Source organism: Monodon monoceros, unplaced genomic scaffold, assembly GCF_005190385.1.
Source record: "Monodon monoceros isolate NGI ecotype Baffin Bay Population unplaced genomic scaffold, NGI_Narwhal_1 Super_Scaffold_21, whole genome shotgun sequence".
NCBI lineage: Eukaryota > Metazoa > Chordata > Mammalia > Artiodactyla > Monodontidae > Monodon > Monodon monoceros.
The window spans coordinates 55656640-55673521 of NW_021703778.1; the positions used below are offsets into that span (position 1 = coordinate 55656640).

General features: G+C 43.7%; 1 protein-coding gene across 1 annotated transcript; it reads right to left on the minus strand.

The window, feature by feature from the left end:
- Positions 1-707: 707 nt before the first annotated feature.
- On the minus strand, positions 708-13833 carry LYSMD2 (LysM domain containing 2). The gene is made up of 3 exons (XM_029238695.1): positions 13335-13833; positions 2537-2865; positions 708-1289 (listed from the first exon to the last, which is right to left on the minus strand). Exons 1-3 carry the CDS (start codon positions 13605-13607, stop codon positions 1247-1249), a joined length of 645 nt encoding a protein of 214 aa, XP_029094528.1. The 5' UTR covers positions 13608-13833; the 3' UTR covers positions 708-1246.
- Positions 13834-16882: the final 3049 nt, after the last annotated feature.

Sequence of the window (16882 nt, forward strand, 5' to 3'; positions counted from 1 at the left end):
ATGCAGTTCTGGTTCAACAAGTTCTGCTGCACCAACACCTAAGGGCACTTGTTTCCTGCTTAATGGAAGACCTGGAGGAGCAAGGCAGGGAGAAGATAATGAGGAAAAAGAAAAGGGAGAAGAGAAGGGAAAAAAGGTCCTTCTTGTCTCACAGAATGCAGACTCCTTTTGGGATGTTGGTGAGGGATAAATACAAGGAATTTTTCTGGAAGCTTAAAGATTTATTTAACCTGATACTTGAATAGAAATGGAGATCAAAAAAATTTAATTGCAAATAATACATTTCTTAAACTTTACTGCTGTAACCTGTACATATAAAAAACTAAGACAAATTATGTGAATAAAAATCTAACCCTTCAATTCAAATGAGCATTTGACTGTAAAATGCTGTAAAACATTCTATAAAGTAACTTATCAATGAAATGTAAGCTGAAATTCACCAGTGTGTCCAGTCATGGTGTTGTTTACTTCTTCTTTTGATATATTCCATATTTTCACTATATCTGAAACACACCAAGTCAGATATTATTTAAATGCAAAGGTTACTAGTAATTGCAATGTATTTGTTTTTAGATTATTGAAACCTTTTTCAAAACTACAGTAATAATAATAAAGACCATTAAAGTAGAGGAGAAGCTGTCACCATTTAAAACTATAATTTAAAAATCAATTTAATATTCCCATTTGTTGAAAAAAACTGAAGACTAAAATATGAAAACATAGTTTATTTTCTCATTCAGACTTTTGGAGTTTATTTTTACAAAATAGCAGACAAAATTTGTTTCTTTATAGTAATACAGAATATGTAATACATATCGAAATATATATATATATAGCACTTAAGTTATAAACACATAGCAAAATCAGCATCACTTAAACAGCAACCATGTTTTTCACATAATTAGGATTTCTCAGGAAATAAACATTTTTACCTTGAATATGTAAACAGTCTTTGTGGCTTTATGTCAACTAGTATTTACAAAAGCTAGTCGAAAAACTACCACCGCTTGCAAAAGTGATGAGCTTTAAGATACAATTTTGCTGTCATGCCATAATAAAGACTGAAAATCATAGAAAGCCAGAGGGAGCTAGTCACGTCAGTGCAATTGCTGTAGGTGGAACTACTTAATTGTGATTTAAAGATGTATGCTATGAGAATCCAAAAGGGATGCTTTTGAATCATCAGTTGTTGGTTTCTTTATGATCTAACCATCTCTTAACCCAGGTTAGATTATGCCCCCTGCATCTAACTGTGATAGAGGGAAGCTGCAAAGAGACTTTCTTCATCTCTGAAAAAAAGAAACACAGCATAAATCAGTGTTTAAAAACTGTACTCAGAAAATTAACACACATATTCATTATACAACTTAATATCCACTTGCCAAAGAAGGGCAGGAGTTATATCAACTTATAATATCATGCATGCCTTGAAAGTTGTACAAAATGCAAACACTCACTAAGGAATATTCATTGTCCCCATTTTACTGGTGTCTCAGTTATTGGAATAAAGAATGGTACTTGTTATATATTTGTATTTGTTTATATTATATAAGTTTATATTAAATTATAAATTAATTATATTCACATTTATATTTGTCTATATTTTTAATATTCTACCTCTTTCTCAAAAGGATTTGAGGTACCTACAACAAAAGGCATACATATACTATGAATAAAATAGAAATTAAAAATCACGACTAAGGAAAGGAGAAGGATACAAATATATTAACCATCAGCAATATTGTAGTAGTTGAACTGAGGACCAGTTTTGGCTGCAAGCTTCCTGGTAGCCAGGGCAAAAAAGAAAACACAATAGGTTGTGCCATGCTTGGAATGATAAAGGAAGAAGGAAACCAATTCTATAGGAGACAGAAAGTTTTGCCCTAGTACCAAATTAAAGAACAAAGAAAAAAAGCTCACATGAGATCTTATATAGGAAACACCTGGTAACAAGTAATAAATGTCTTTGGCAAGTTTTATAAAGAACAGTATTTTACAAGTAATCTATAGGGCACTGCTTCCTCTGATGGTGTCAACTAGACGTCTACTTGGATGCTCTCCAGAACTACTAGCTGGACAGTTATGCTGTTAAAGCAAAGAAGTAAACTTTTTATACGAAGTAACAAAAACAAAAGCATTGCAGCAGATAAAGCTTTATGCAGAATGCAGTAGCTCTGTTCAGACTTTATACATTAAAAATGCCTGTCTAGGGCTTCCCTGGTGGCGCAGTGGTTGAGAGTCCGCCTGCCGATGCAGAGGACACGGGTTTGTGCCCCGGTCCAGGAATATCCCACATGCCGCGGAGCGGCTGGGCCCGTGAGCCATGGCCGCTGAGCCTGTGCGTCCGGAGCCTGTGCTCCGCAACGGGAGAGGCCGCGGCAGTGAGAGGCCCGCGTACCGCAAAAAAAAAAAAAAAAATCCTGTCTAGAATTAAAATCTAGCTTTTAAAGCAAAAAAAGAAAAGAAAATTTGACCAAGCAAGGACATCTTAAGAGTAATTTGTTCAGCCTCTGACATTTTTCCAGCATATTTTTACCTGCTCTCTTCCTTTAGTTTCTTGGCTGCCTGTGTTGATAACTTAATCTGCAAGTCCAGCCTTTGCAGGAAATCTCTGGCTGACACTTCCTCCGGCTGCATGGGCTGAGCATCAGATTCTTGAGGACTGGGAGGGGAAAGGTCTTCCCCAGCCGCTACCAGGTCTTCTTCATGAGAAAAACTATCAACAGCTTCATTTTCTGGAGAATCTACTGAGTTAAGTCCATTAAACAGCAAAGGCTTCTCTGATATAACTGGGATGTTCAAAGTTTTCTTCAGAAATATACAATCATTGGTAAACAGTTTATTTGCCCTTTTAATCTGCTCCATCTAAAATATTTTAAAAAAGCAACAGAGTTACATATAAATAAATCCAAGAGTAGGGTTTATTATACAACACAAAATAAAAATATTCATAAGCAAAATGTGTGCAATGCTATCTCTGGATCTGAAATTCTTAATTCGGGGTTAGTCACCTCTCCAGATACCCCCAGTTATTTCAAGAGGTGCCAGAAAATTCTCTTTCACAATTTTATAAGAAGAAAGACTAGTTTTTCCCCCGCTATATTATTTCCCCTACAAGGCAGCTTTTACCAAGCAGCCTTAAATCCCTGAAGTTAAAAAATGTAGAATATTTAGCACTTATTTAATACATTTCAATCTTATTTTAACATTTCTATTATCTGATTTAAAAAAACAAAGTTCTTAGTGCTGTGATTTTCCTTATGGAGTGCTTCCCATCTCTAGAATTGTGTTTGGTAAATTTAATGGATACAGGAGGTGGTAAAGAAAAAAGTACAACGAGAATTAGGAAGAATGGTGTAGGCTGGGGCTGCAGTCATTAAGAAAGCCCTCACAGAGAAGGTGGGGTTCTGATTTTGATTCTTTTGACTTTAGATGGACCTTGAAGAATGGGTAGAAGTGGGACAGGTAAGGAAAACAGGTAGGGAGCACTTTACATAGAGTATCTTATTTTTTCTACCTTACAGATTAGGTATTTGAAGATCCACTTTTCAAATAAAAGAAACAAAACTCAAGGAGATTATGTACCATGGAATCATCATACAACTAGCAGATGAAGAAGACAGAATTTAATACAGGTTTCAAAACTTCAAACTCTTTCATACCCTGTGAATTCCTCCAAACCAAAGAAATGGGGATAGCAGGTAGGGGTGAAAAGGGGAATGGAATTTACATATGATACCTCATTTAACTTTGCTAACAGAACTGCAAGCTAGATATTATCACCTCCTTTTTACAGATGAAGAAAGGGAGACTCAAGGGAGTTAAGTGGCATGCCTAAGTCCACAAATGTGGGTAAGTGCAGACAGGACTCTTGCAGAGCTGTCAGAGAAATACCTACCCTCATGTTCATCACACCCGACTATCATGCATCTGCAGACTTCTCCACCCAACTAGCCTGGGAACTCGCACCATGCTAGGTTCTTTACATGCACTGTACCATCTAATTTTCTTGTGAGGTATTGTCACCAAGACAGCTTGGTACAACAGCTAAGCACACAGGCTTGGGAATGTGACAGAGCTAATTTCAAATCCCAGCTCCACCAACACAAACTGTCTGAACATAAGCGTGTTACTTCTCTCATTGAGCCTATTTCCTCATGTGTAAGACAGGTATCATCTACCCTTCACAGGGTTGTTGGAAGGATTAAATGAGAGTTTATACATGTATATGCATAGAGGATATGGGTGTAGGTGTAAAGATATAGGTGTGAAAGGGAGAGACAATTTAGCAGTAAATGGTACTTACTGTCCATTTTCCCATGAAGAAATTAAGGCACACAAGAGATGACTGATTTGACCAAGTGCATATGGCTCCGCAACTGTATGAGCCAGAATTTCCGTCTGACTCTAAAGTCCATACGTACAACACCAAGATTAAAGTGCATGACTAATGGAACCCAGTTCTGGGATCCTTTAATGCCAAATCGACTGAGTGAAAAAATTAGATTTCCACTTCAAAGAGCCTGAAAAAATAATGGTTGAATAAGATGGGCCCTGCTCCTCCTGCTTTCTAGCTATAAGCTGAATCCACACAAATAGCACATTCAATGTTTTCTTTTTTCATTTAAAGATACTACTTTAAAGTATCTTTTGTGTAGGGTGGTCTTTTATGTTCTAGTTTCTAGTTAAAAGAGAGAAGGCAAGGGTGAGAAAGAACATGAATAGGCAGGTACACTTTTAGAGACAGAATTAACATCTAAAAATCCTAAGTGTCTCTGGTCTAGTTTAGGCTTAGATTTGAGCAAATTAAAGAACTTGAAAACTTATCCATAGCAGGTTCAGGTATATCCTAATCTCCCTTTAGTACCTCTTGTTTTCACCACCTAGCATCCACGCCCTCCATCTCTCTTAGTATAAGGGCTTCCAGGGGCACTGAGTCCTCCCCTGGCTCCAGGGTGAGCACATGACTCATTCCTGCCCTTTGAAGCATCACAGTTCCCCGGCTCCTGAAAGGTCACAGTCCCGTCTCGGAACAATTCAGAGATGCAAGGAGACTTCTGCTGAGTCTGGGAGATGAAGGACCTCTATTTTTTTCTGTGAGAAAGAGACGGGCCTGGAGCTGCTGGCAGCCATCCTTCCACCACAAGGAACCTAACAACAATGCCACCTTGAAGGAGAGCGATCAGACCTCTGAATCAAAGCCTGAAGCCAGAACACCCTCGCACCCTTCAGTTCCAGTAATGAGCCAGTAAATGCCACTCTGTTTTGTTTTTATTGCTTAGGCCAACTTGAGTTTTCTGTCCCTTGTACATGAAAGAACCCTCACTGATACAGTACCCTTGAAATACTTATTGACAGGGGCCTACAACTGCTAACAGACACTGTTTCCTGGGAATAATGATGGAAGACAGAAACAGCCAGGAACACCGGGATCTGATTGCTGAAGCTGGGCTGGGAACACCAGCCATTAACTGTGAATTCCCTCAGGTCAAGACCGGTTATTTCTAGAGCCTCCCAGGTTTAACAAAGATCTTATGCACACTAAGTGCTTAGGATGGATGGATTAATTAATTAATTAATAATTAATACAGGTCAGAGAAACAGGCATAAAAGATGAACCCAGAGAAGTAACCAGGAAGGGGTGGTAAGTTATCTGTTTTGTTGGTTATTCTTCTGCCTTTAAACCCACCCTCACCTCCCAATCCATCCCCCAGTCTTCTTGAACTTGTTCTAACTGCAGGAGGCTGACCTCTTCAGGACTGCACTCCCCAAACCCCCTTGTTCTTGGAATTCCAGTCAGTGTTCCCAAGGAAGTCACCAGCAGAACAACCACACCATGACTCTGGTGCCTGCATCCCTCTACAGCAGAGCTCCTACCAGGCAGCCCCTTGTCCACTCCTCCCGTTCTCCTTGGTGTCGGGTACCCCACTCCTTCCCCTGGCCCTCAGGCCTAGGGGTAATGTCTCCCTGCTGTTGCTGGTCTCGGGTGCTGCACCATCCCTTCCTGGTTCTCTTAATCCTATTCACACTTCTGTAAATGTCCCTGCATTAAACCCTCTCTGGCCACACCCTTGGAGTGCGCTAAATGTATTCTGTGGGGACCCTGATACATCCACCACTCAGAGCAAGACAGGCCATCATAGCCAGGCAAGGGGCTGAAGACAGGAAGCACAAGACAAATGGACTGAGTAAAAGGCTGTGTGTAGTCAGGGAGTCCACAGGGAATGAAGGGCAGGGCTCTCCTAGCTCTCATGCATGACATTCTACCATTGATTCACCAATAGAACTGCCTCTTTTAACAAGTCTATGAGCTTCCCAATGTCAGGAACTGCTTCTTCATCTCAGCATTGCCAGCAAGCATTTAAGGTGTATGTTGACCATTACGGTCTAGACTCTAAGAAGACACATGGTTGCCAGCATCAAGGACATCAGGGATGTCCAGACATAGCATCAAGGTGGGAACCAATCTAAGGATGGGCAGATTTGAAACTGAAGGTGAAAACAGATAAAAGAGGTTAATATAAGGTAGTACTTAGAAACAAGGGCTCTGGGGCCGTACTTTCCAGGTTCAAATCCTGGCTTTACCACTTTCTAATCATCCCCTATGTCTATTTTCTTTTCTGTAAAGTAAGGAAAATAGTACTTTCCACACAATATGATTATTATGAGAATTAAATGAGTTAATTCATGTAAAACACTTAGAACAATGCATGGCACACAGGAAGCGCACAAAAATGTTAGCAACTATCATTAAACTTGGTTAAAAGTGAGAAAGCAACAAGTAAGGGCAGATCCTAACATGTATTCAGCAAATAAGGAGGAAGGAGGTAGGAATTTTCTCTCCATAAAAAATATTTCTGGGCTTCCCTGGTGGCGCAGTGGTTGAGAGTCCGCCTGCCGATGCAGGGGACGACACGGGTTCGAGCCCCGGTCCGGGAGGATCCCACATGCCACGGAGCGGCTGGGCCCGTGAGCCATGGCCACCGGGCCTGCGCGTCCGGAGCCTGTGCTCCGCAGCAGGAGAGGCCACAACAGTGAGAGGCCCGCGTACCGCAAAAAGAAAAAAAAAAAAATTCTCCCAAAGTAAAAACATGTAAGAAAATTTCATATAAACAAGCCCAGATGAATAACATAATATACTGTCACTGCCCTGAGGTCTGAGCGTTTTTTTTTCATAAGGTATTTAATTTGATCTTAACTTGTTCTCCTTTACAACCATAGGCTCCAAACTCTATTACCAGTAGTGAAGTTAAGGAATGAAACCAGCCACGCCAAAAGCCAGGGGAAAAAAAAAAAAAAAAAAAGGAGTCCTTCCAGAAAGAGTAGTTACAAGGCCCCAGAGCAGGAAAAAGTGGTATGGCTGAAATAGGGAGTAATGAGCAAGCTGCAGGCCACTCATATAATAAATAAAATTTGGATTTTACTTTAAATGTGGTGGGAAACCATTGGAGGGTAAAGGAAGGGAGTGACATGATTTGAATACCACTCCAGCAGCTTTATGGAAAATGGATTGGTAAGAAAGAGGCATCAGTGGAAACAGGAAGCTCAGTTATGGAAGAAACTGCAATAGCACAGATAAGAAATATAAATAATCCCAAACAGTGAAATGATATTTTAATTTGCTTTGGAATGTTTTATGCTTTTATCTGAACTTGGATGGGTCTAATGTTCTGGGAATTTCACCTCACATAAAACTAAGAAAAGTCATGATCCAATACAAGGAAGAACTGAAAAACTCTACAGCTTTACCACCTGCCCTCTGTTCAATATCTCCTACTACCCAATAAACGCTGAGAATAGAAAGTGTGACCTTTTCAAAGTGATGCAGAACTACCCTCCGTTTCTTGAGAGCAAATGACTAGTGGGGGAGACACAGCAACCAAATGCTTTCATTTTAAAACTGTCTCCTAATCAGGATTGAGTAGCATGATTCAGTGAAATTTACCATCTGCTTACTAAGAAACAATTTATGGAATAATCAAGTTAACAGCTGACAGGATGGCCACAAGGTCGAGCGTGGTGAAATCAGGTAGAACAAATACCACCGACAACTTGTTTAAAATGACTCCCCTGTAAATACATCTGTAAAGGTGAATTCACTGTGGAGGGAACTCACAAAATATCCCCGCCCCCAAGTTATCTCAATAGCTACCTCCGCTGGGCATGATCAAGAACTCTCCCCAAAGGCTACTTTCGATCAGCTTCGTTAGGCCACCTGCCTAACTGGGAATGCAACATTCAAAGCTTCTTTTTCTTCCTCTCCGTTCCTTAAAAAAAGACAGACTGTTCTGAAAACATTTCAGGACCCATGATAACTAACATTTACACAGCACTGTGTTGCTTATGGAATATTTCCATATACACACAACTCTCAGTTGATTATTATCATCATTATAGAGGAAAAGACTTCAACATTAAAGCATTCTCTCAAGATCGTGTTCTAGTAAGTGCTGGATTCAACCTCCTCACTCCGCTGTCTCCTATTAAGTGCTAGGTGTTGGTGGCTATCAGCCTCCTCCGTTGCCATGTGCTAATAATAAGGGAAAGGATTTTTTCTTCTCCATGCTATCTCAGAAGAATATATGAGATCCCATTTATGAAATGTCCAGAAAAGGCAAATCTATAGATTAGAAAGCTGATTCATGGTTATCTGGGACAAAAGAAGAGAATGGGGAGTAAGGGATCTTTTCGGGGTAATGGAACTGTTCTAAAATTGGATTGTGGTGAGGGTTGCACAACTCTGTAAATTTACTAAAAGTCCTTGAATTGTACACTTAAGATGGGCAAATTTTGTAATATGTAAATTATATATCAATAAAGCTGTTTTTAAATAAAGAATGCATGAGAATCTATTAAAACCTAAAACTACTAAGGGCTACTTTACCATACTTCTTACAACAGGTGGCACTATTTAGTTATGGTTCTCTTCCCTTTGACCAGCAAAGGTCAACCATTTCCAGCAAGAGCAGGAGCTAAAGTTATAAACACAAAAGATTTATATACACTTATATTTCTAACTCACTGCACTTGTTCCCCCTAAAATGATAATCATTTCACCTTTTCTCAGCAAGGTTACATCTGTGGGCTTAGCAGCTCACTGGAGGAGAAAGAGAAGACCCCGGGAATAAAATTGGATAGGAAATGACTCAGGATATGGGGGGCAATGGTCTGGAGAGGGTAGAGGACAGGGAAGTTTCCAGGGGGTAACAAAAAGATGAAGAAAAAGTTTGTGCCAATAACAGTTTCCCTCACTGCCTCTCACCCACTTTCAGTTTATATACAGGGCTTCCTAACAAAAAGTTCACGGCAGCTGCCTGGAGCTGGTCAGTTCCCTCCAGAGGCTTGCCTCCAACTGAAAGGAGCTGGGATCACCACAAAAGCTGTAGCAAAATCTAGAATACTGGGTTTGGGGAGGAAACTTAATGTCTCAGTGGAGATGAGCAAAGCCCAGGAAATTCCAGCCCAAGCAAGTCTGTGTCTGAGATCTGAATTACATTGAATAGTTTCTCAGTTGATCCCCAGCAGTTTCAGTTTCTCTCTGTGAGGTCTTCCACCGCCACACCATTTGAAATTGCAGCCGCCTCCAGCAGCCCTGTCTCCTTTCCCTGATTAATTTTTTTTCATTTTGCTTATCAACACCGGATATATAACATATTTTGTTTATTTACTGTCTCCACTGACTAAAATATAAGCTCCATGAGGGCATGGATTTTTATTTATTCACTAATGTATCACCAGAAAGGTAGAAGCTGGGAAAAAAGAGGAAAGAAAAATCAGATGAATGGTAAACACTGTTGAGAAAACAAAACAGGAAAGGGGAGGGGGCACTGGGATGAGGGAGCGTTGCAGTATGACATGGAGTGGTCAGGAAGGCCTCAGGGAGGAGACATTTACGCAGACTTGAAGGCAGTGAGGGAGCAAGTCACACAGCCAATATCAGCTACGTGATTTGTAGGTCCCAGAGAAAAGTGAAAATGTGGGGCATTTGTTCACAAATTATTAAAAATTTCAAGACAGCAACAGCGGAGCATTAAGTGCAGGGCTCTTCTCAACATGGGGCCTATGTGACTACACAGGTCCGACATCTGCACGTACCCGTGGCCCTGCATGCAGCTGTCAGGGAAAGTGTTCCCAACAGATGGATGGAACAGCAAGGGCAAAGACTCCAAGAAGGGACAGCATTGGGAAAGAGCAAAGAGACCCTGCTTGTACAACAGGAACATTCCTGGGCTCCTTTACTGGATATTCTGATCCAGCAGGTTCAAGGTAGGCTCTAAATTTCCAACATCTCATCACCTACTCCTTTAAACACTAATTTAAATACAATGTGGGTGGGACTGCCCTGGTGGTCTAGTGGTTGGGACTCTGAGCTTCCACTGCAGGGGGTGTGGGTTGGATCCCTGGGGCTGGGAGGGGGGACTAGTATCCCCCATGCGGCGCAGCCAAAAAAAAAAACCAAAACCAGTCTAAATACGGTGTGGGTGATCTTGGCAGTCAATATTAGAAACTTAACTCACTCAACTTCTCTCTGTTCAGTCGGGGAATGAAAAAAACCTTTCTGCCTTTTTAACTTCCACCTGAAATATCAATTTCAATGAGTAAATCCGATTAATGTCTGCAGTTAATATCTGCAAGAATATCAGTTCACTGTTACGGTGATTATCTTCACTTTCACTAGTTCTACAGAACCAGTGGAAAGAGTCTCTAACAATTTCATCAACTAGAGTTCAGGGTCCAAAGTAAATGAGAACCAGTGATTCTCAACCAACAGTGAGTGCTTCTCAGGGAATATCTGGCTATTTCTGGATGGGGGGAGGGGGGCAGTGCTACTGGTATCTAGTGGGCAGAGGCCAGAGATGCTGCTAAACATCCTACAATGCACAGAACAGCCCCCCAAGACAAAGAATTATCCAGTCCATAGTATCAATAGGGCTGCAGTTGAGAAACCCTGAAACAGACTGTCTGCGGCTACAGATTATAGTTCCCAATTCATGACACTTGAGCTTAACATCTTAAAATCAAGTCTTTATAAAGGTAATGAAAAACCTGATTTATGCTTTAATGAAAAGGGATAAATTTATAAGTAACAGGATCTACATCAGTGAAAACAGGAATTAGAAAGCATTTGATCAGGACTTACCTGATGGCGCAGTGGTTAAGAATCCGTCTGCCAATGCAGGCGACACAGATTTGAGCCCTGGTCTGGGAAGATCCCACATGCCACAGAGCAACTAAGCCCCTGTGCCACAACTACTAAGCCTGTGCTCTAGAGCTACTAAGCCTGCACTCTAGAGCCTTTGAGCCACAACTACTGAGTCTGTGAGCCACAACTACTGAAGCCTGCGCGCCTAGAGCCTGTGCTCCGCAACAAGAGAAGCCACCACAGTGAGAAACCCGAGCACTGCAACGAAGCATAGCTCCCGCTCGCCACAACTAGAGAAAGCCCGCACTCAGCAATGAAGACCCAACTTAGCCAAAAATAAATTAAATAAATAAATTTATTTTTTAAAAAAGAAAGAAAGCATTTGATCAAAGGTGGAGAACCGCAGTGAGCAGATATTCGGGAGCTCTGAGCAACCCAAATGAAGTCATGGAGGGCAGTGGGATGCAGAGAGATTGCTGTGGGTAGGGACCAGGGAAACAACACTTCTCTGGGTATCATGGATTCCTAGGTGCAGTCAGCCTAGCCTAGTAGATAAGATGCACAGAAACCAGACAGAAAAGACCTCCCTTCTTCAGTAATCAAGATGCTAAGAGAGCTCTTGATAAGACTAGGATAAAAGTAAGGATGGAGGGCTTCCCTGGTGGCGCAGTGGTTGAGAGTCCGCCTGCTGATGCAGGAGACACGGGTTCGTGCCCCGGTCCGGGAAGATCCCACATGCCGCGGAGCAGCTAGGCCCGTGAGCCACGGCCGCTGAGCCTGCACGTCCAGAGCGTGTGCTCCGCAACGGGAGAGGCCACAACAGTGAGAGGCCCACGTACCGCAAAAAATAAATAAATAAATAAGGATGGAAATCAGAAGTAATACCTAGGGCAAAGCAAATGCTTTGTCACTGTGATAATTCAAGCTGGTCTCAATGAATAAGCATACTTGGAAAATATCCTTACTTCTCATCCACCTTCACATCTGTAAAAAGGAGATTAATTACACCTATCTCCAAGGCTTACTAGGAAAATCAAACTGAATAAGAACAAGATGGAACAAGACAAATGCAATGCCTGGCACACAACAGGCATTCAGCAGAAAGAGTAGCTGCTGATACTTCCCAACGCTGCTTTCCTCTGGCTCTGACTCAAACCAGGCCCCATGAATGCAAATACAAGAATTGAAGTTCTATGTTCACTTTTAGAAACTCCCCAAGAGGGCGGAATAGGACTAACCATGGCATGAAGTCTCCAGTACATGCCTGCACAGCAAGATCCCTGCTCTCAAAATGTTGAAAGGATAGAAGGACCTGCCAGGTAAACACATACCAGAATGGGTGTGCAAAGGAGATGACTCAGTCTCTGTCACTGGTGAAGGGCCAGAAAGAGTTTCACTTAAAGAGAACGATAAAGATAAGATCATCTTTCTTCCCATTGCTGTCTAGGGTGCTTCAGGAAGGAACATTGAAAACTGATATAGAGCTCAAATGTAAAAAGGCCATCACATAGTTCAGAGTTAATTATAAGTAATTTTAATGAAACAATATGTTCCCTCAGCTTTCCATGTTCTTCCCAGAGGTGTAATGCAATAGGCCCAAGACACACACACTTATAAATTTATAATAAACACAGCTCTGCAGCTCACCTAGACCACATTCTTGGCCGCTGCTTAGCGACAGGAGTCACATTCACAGTTGCCAGTGAGCCCAGGGGTGTAATTTCACTTCTAAATAAAGAAGCATAATCAATAGAAACAGAACCATCCTGCGGGAACAACTGTACCCTTCCTGACTCATCACAGCGATTGTTTACCCAGAAAACAAAATTCTCTGCCCAAGTCCGCACCTCAGTTCGGCTTTCAGGAAATATATAGCAGTACGACCGGGACTCAAAATCGGGCGAATTTGGCTCCCAGGGTGCCAACGCCCTAGTCCTCTTTGACCTTCCTTCCTCACGCGGCAGATCCGGTCTGAGTACAGGCAGGGCATCGAGAACTGGATGCACCCACCCGGGGAGGGAGCCTTGGCGGCCCGCCCCTCTGGCTGCAGGACAGGCTCTGGCGACTGTAGCTGTCCCGGCAGCGCGCGCTGGGCAAGCGCTCGGGGCCGAGCCGCCAGGGGACGGCTGGCTACCTCCCCTACGCCCCGATACTCGCTGCGCCCCCGCCCGCAGCCACCAGCACTGCTCACCGAGACTCCGTACTTGAGCGCGATGCCCTGCAGCGTGTCGCCGGGGCGCACCCGATGCTCCACATGGCGCTCGATGACGCCGGCGCCCAGCGGCGCCCGCACGCTGGCCGTGCTGCCGTACGAGCGGGTCTTGGTGCGCGCCAGGCTCAGCGACAGCTCGGCCTCCTCGGCCTCGGAGAGCGAGCGCGACGGTGGCGGCGGCGAGGGGGCCGAGGGCCGGGGCGTGCGGGGTCCGGCTGCCCGCAGGGACCGCTCGGGCGAGGAATCAGCCATGGGTCCTGCGGAGGCCGCCGGGTCGGGAAGCTCGCCAAGAGGGCGGCGCCTCGTCCGCCGCCGCCTCCTCTTCCTCCTCACAGGGGCTGCGGAAGGCCGTTCCGCGGGGACGGCGGGCTGGAGGCCGCGGCGGAAAGCTGCGGACCGGCCATGGTGGGCACCTGCTCCTACGCGTTCCGCCTTCCCCAGCGCACCTGCAGGGAGGAGAGCGAAACGAGCTCCAGCTGCTGCCCCGCCGACGCCCCGGCTCCACCCTGCGCGCCGGGACCCGGCTGGCCCTGCGGTGCGAGGAGCGGGGCGCGCTAAGGCCCCTCGCCGTGGAGCTACTGGGCCCCATCCCTAGGCGCCCTCGGCCCCGGAGGCAACCCCGCGCCGGGCCGACACAGCCTTGTTAAAGCCCTACCCTGTAAACAGCAAAGCACCGAAGCTTTGCTCTGACTCCTTTATTGATTCCCCAGCAGGCGCCAGCTTTCTCAGACCTTCAAGCACCCCCAGCCAAGGGTACTTCCCGCTCCCACCCGATTACCCCAGGACCTCACAGAAAACATTAAGACCATTAAACACACACAGTTACTCCAGGCCCATCTCAACAGCCTGGAGGGTCCGGTGTGCTCAACACTCCAGGGGGGATAGTGCTTCTAAGGCCGGGTGGCTGACCTCAAACTAACCCTCCGGTTGCTTTGCTTTCACTCTCCATTGCACACCAGTGCCAATTTTAGTCCTGCGTTGCCTTGGAAGTCTGCCTAGCTACCGTTCATTCTCCTGGCTCACTGCTTAGAATTTACTATCTGCACCCAATTTTTTCTTATCAGTTTCCTCTTTGATACCCTGAAATCATGACTCCCCAAAGTTTTGTCATTAACGCCATCAGGGACCTCTTATCTGTAGTCTTTATCTGAACACCCTCTCCTCAACTTTCTGGCTTCCGATCGTATTCTACACAGAGTGGGTACGCGTTTACTAGAATCTAGCGCTCAGGATTCTGTTGTACTCTGGACAGCTCTCCAGGAGGAAGTACCCTACAGGCAGGTTAGGAGACTGGAGGTTTGATTCATTGGCTGAAGTTTTGATATGTCGCTGTGCTGGACAGAGGCAAAGGAACTAGAGTATAGGAGACAGGACGAGAGTGGGGGAGGAACACGTGGACCCCGAATCACCCTTCCGCTCAAAAATTCTTCAGTGGCTCCCTGTGGACAGCAGTATTAACTCACACTGGCATTCAACTCTTATTTCCATTTTTATTATTCATGCTCTGGCCGTACCCCATCTACAACTCATCCTGCAAACTCCATATACTCCTGCCACTTGAACTTCTTACCCTCATGCCTTGCATATGCTATACCCTTCACCTGTAACCCCACTCTTCCAATACTCTCTGTCTACATTTAAGAAAATATTAAGGTCCATCCCAAATGATACATCCCAAAATGAGATCTTTCCTGATTCTTCCCACCTCCCCCAACTGCCCAACTGTTATTGTTTCTCCATTGAATATCAAGGTGGTTTGTACCTCTTGTTTAGCATTTAACTCGTGTTTTGTGTCATGTACTTGTCTTTTCTCCTCTATACATACTCCTGGGAGGTATAACTAGATCTTACTCATCCTTTTTAGCTCCAGCAGTGCCTACCTAGCTCAGTGCCCTGAATAAAGCATCAAAAGTGGTTGAATTGAGGTGTAGTAAAAAGATCCTGAAAGCTAAATTAGGTAATTTAGCAAGAGTCTGCCATAGAGGAACTCTTGGGTGGTGTCCAGTGTGCCTACCCCAGGACCTAAGAAAGAGGCAGAACCCCAGAGTTTCAATATATAAATGAGATCAGGTAATACTTCAAGAAAACAGGAGAAATTGCCCTCAGAGTCGACAGTCTAGTAGAGAGATAGCATATCACATGTCTTCCACTAAAGAAAAGTTTACTGAAGAAATGGAAGTTTTTATTTGAAAATTAATGAACTGGGTTCTATGAGGTATTATTAGGTGTTGTTTGAAAAGGGTTCCACGATCAATTAATTGGAGAAACACTGCGATATATGCTTCCCTTTTGGAGATTCACAGTGCACGTTAGTATACTGAAGGCTCTAGAAGTCCTGTAGTAAAATAAGGTATTGGATTTTGCTTGACACCATATTTCCCAAACTCATTTGACCATGGAACCCCTTTTTTTCTCAGAAATTTTACAATTTGGGAAATGCTGAATTAAAGTGGGGAAAGACAGGCCTAAATAAGGAACCAGGAAGATAGCTTTGGGAGTCAGAGATTCCCAAAAGGCAGAACAGTATATATAAGGAGGCAGAAAATGAGCCAGGAAGGAAAAAGGCTAGGTGATGATCACTTAATTCCTTTACAAAAAGACCAAGTCCTCTGTAAAAGTGCAAGGGAAAAGTTATCACAAGAAATGTATGGAGATTCGAAAGCCATCCCACTTCTCTCTTATCAGAGCTAATTTCTAAGCTGTCCCTAGTTATTTTCAATTTCTCCAGCCATAAGAAATCCTGGGTCAGAAAACATGTCTAGAACAGTTCTAAAATGCTCTGAAATAAATTCAACACAGTTCTCAGAATTTTCTCCATGATTCCTTTTTGTGATCTTCACTAGCGTTTCCTCTACCTCTCAGAAATTAATCGGCTTAAATAAGTACTTATTCGATGTTGCATGGTTAGGGTTCTTTGTGAGTTATTTTTTCCTAGATAGATTTGAGCTGTTGTCAAATATCTAGTGTTCCTGCGAATTTTTTTAAATAAATTTATTTATTTTTATTTTTGGCTGTGTTGGGTCTTCATTGCTGCGCGCAGGCTTTCTGTAGTTGCTACGAGCAGGGGCTACTCTTTGTTTGGTGCACGGGCTTCTCATTAAGGTGGCTTCTCTTTGTTGCAAAGCACGGGCTCTAGGTGTGCAGGCTTCCGTAGCTGTGGCACACAGGCTCAGTAGTTGTGGCTCACGGGCTCTAGAGCTCAGGCTCAGTAGTTGTGGCATAGAGGCTTAGTTGTTCCGCGGCATGTGGGATCTCCCTGGACCAGGGCTCGAACCCATGTCCTCTGCATTGGCCGGAGGATTCTTTTATTTATTTATTTATTTAATTTATTTTTGGCTGTGTTGGGTCTTCGTTTCTGTGCGAGGGCTTTCTCTAGTTGCAGCAAGTGGGGGCCACTCTTTATCGCGGTGCGCGGGCTTCTCACTATCGCGGCCTCTCTTGTTGGCGGAGCACAGGCTCCAGATACGCAGGCTCAGTAGTTGTAGCTCACGGGCCCAGTTGCTCCGCGGCATGTGGGATCTTCCCAG

What these genes read in the sequence shown, in the direction of transcription:
- LYSMD2 (XM_029238695.1), bottom strand. Translation starts at nt 13,607, where the DNA reads ATGGCTGATTCCTCGCCCGAGCGGTCCCTGCGGGCAGCCGGACCCCGC. An exon ending in CGCTCAAGTACGGAGTCTCG is followed by an intron (nt 2,866 to 13,334) that starts GTGAGCAGTGCT and finishes AAAATATTTTAG; the next exon opens with ATGGAGCAGATTAAAAGGGC. An exon ending in AAACTAAAGGAAGAGAGCAG is followed by an intron (nt 1,290 to 2,536) that starts GTAAAAATATGC and finishes TCTTTTTTTCAG; the next exon opens with AGATGAAGAAAGTCTCTTTG.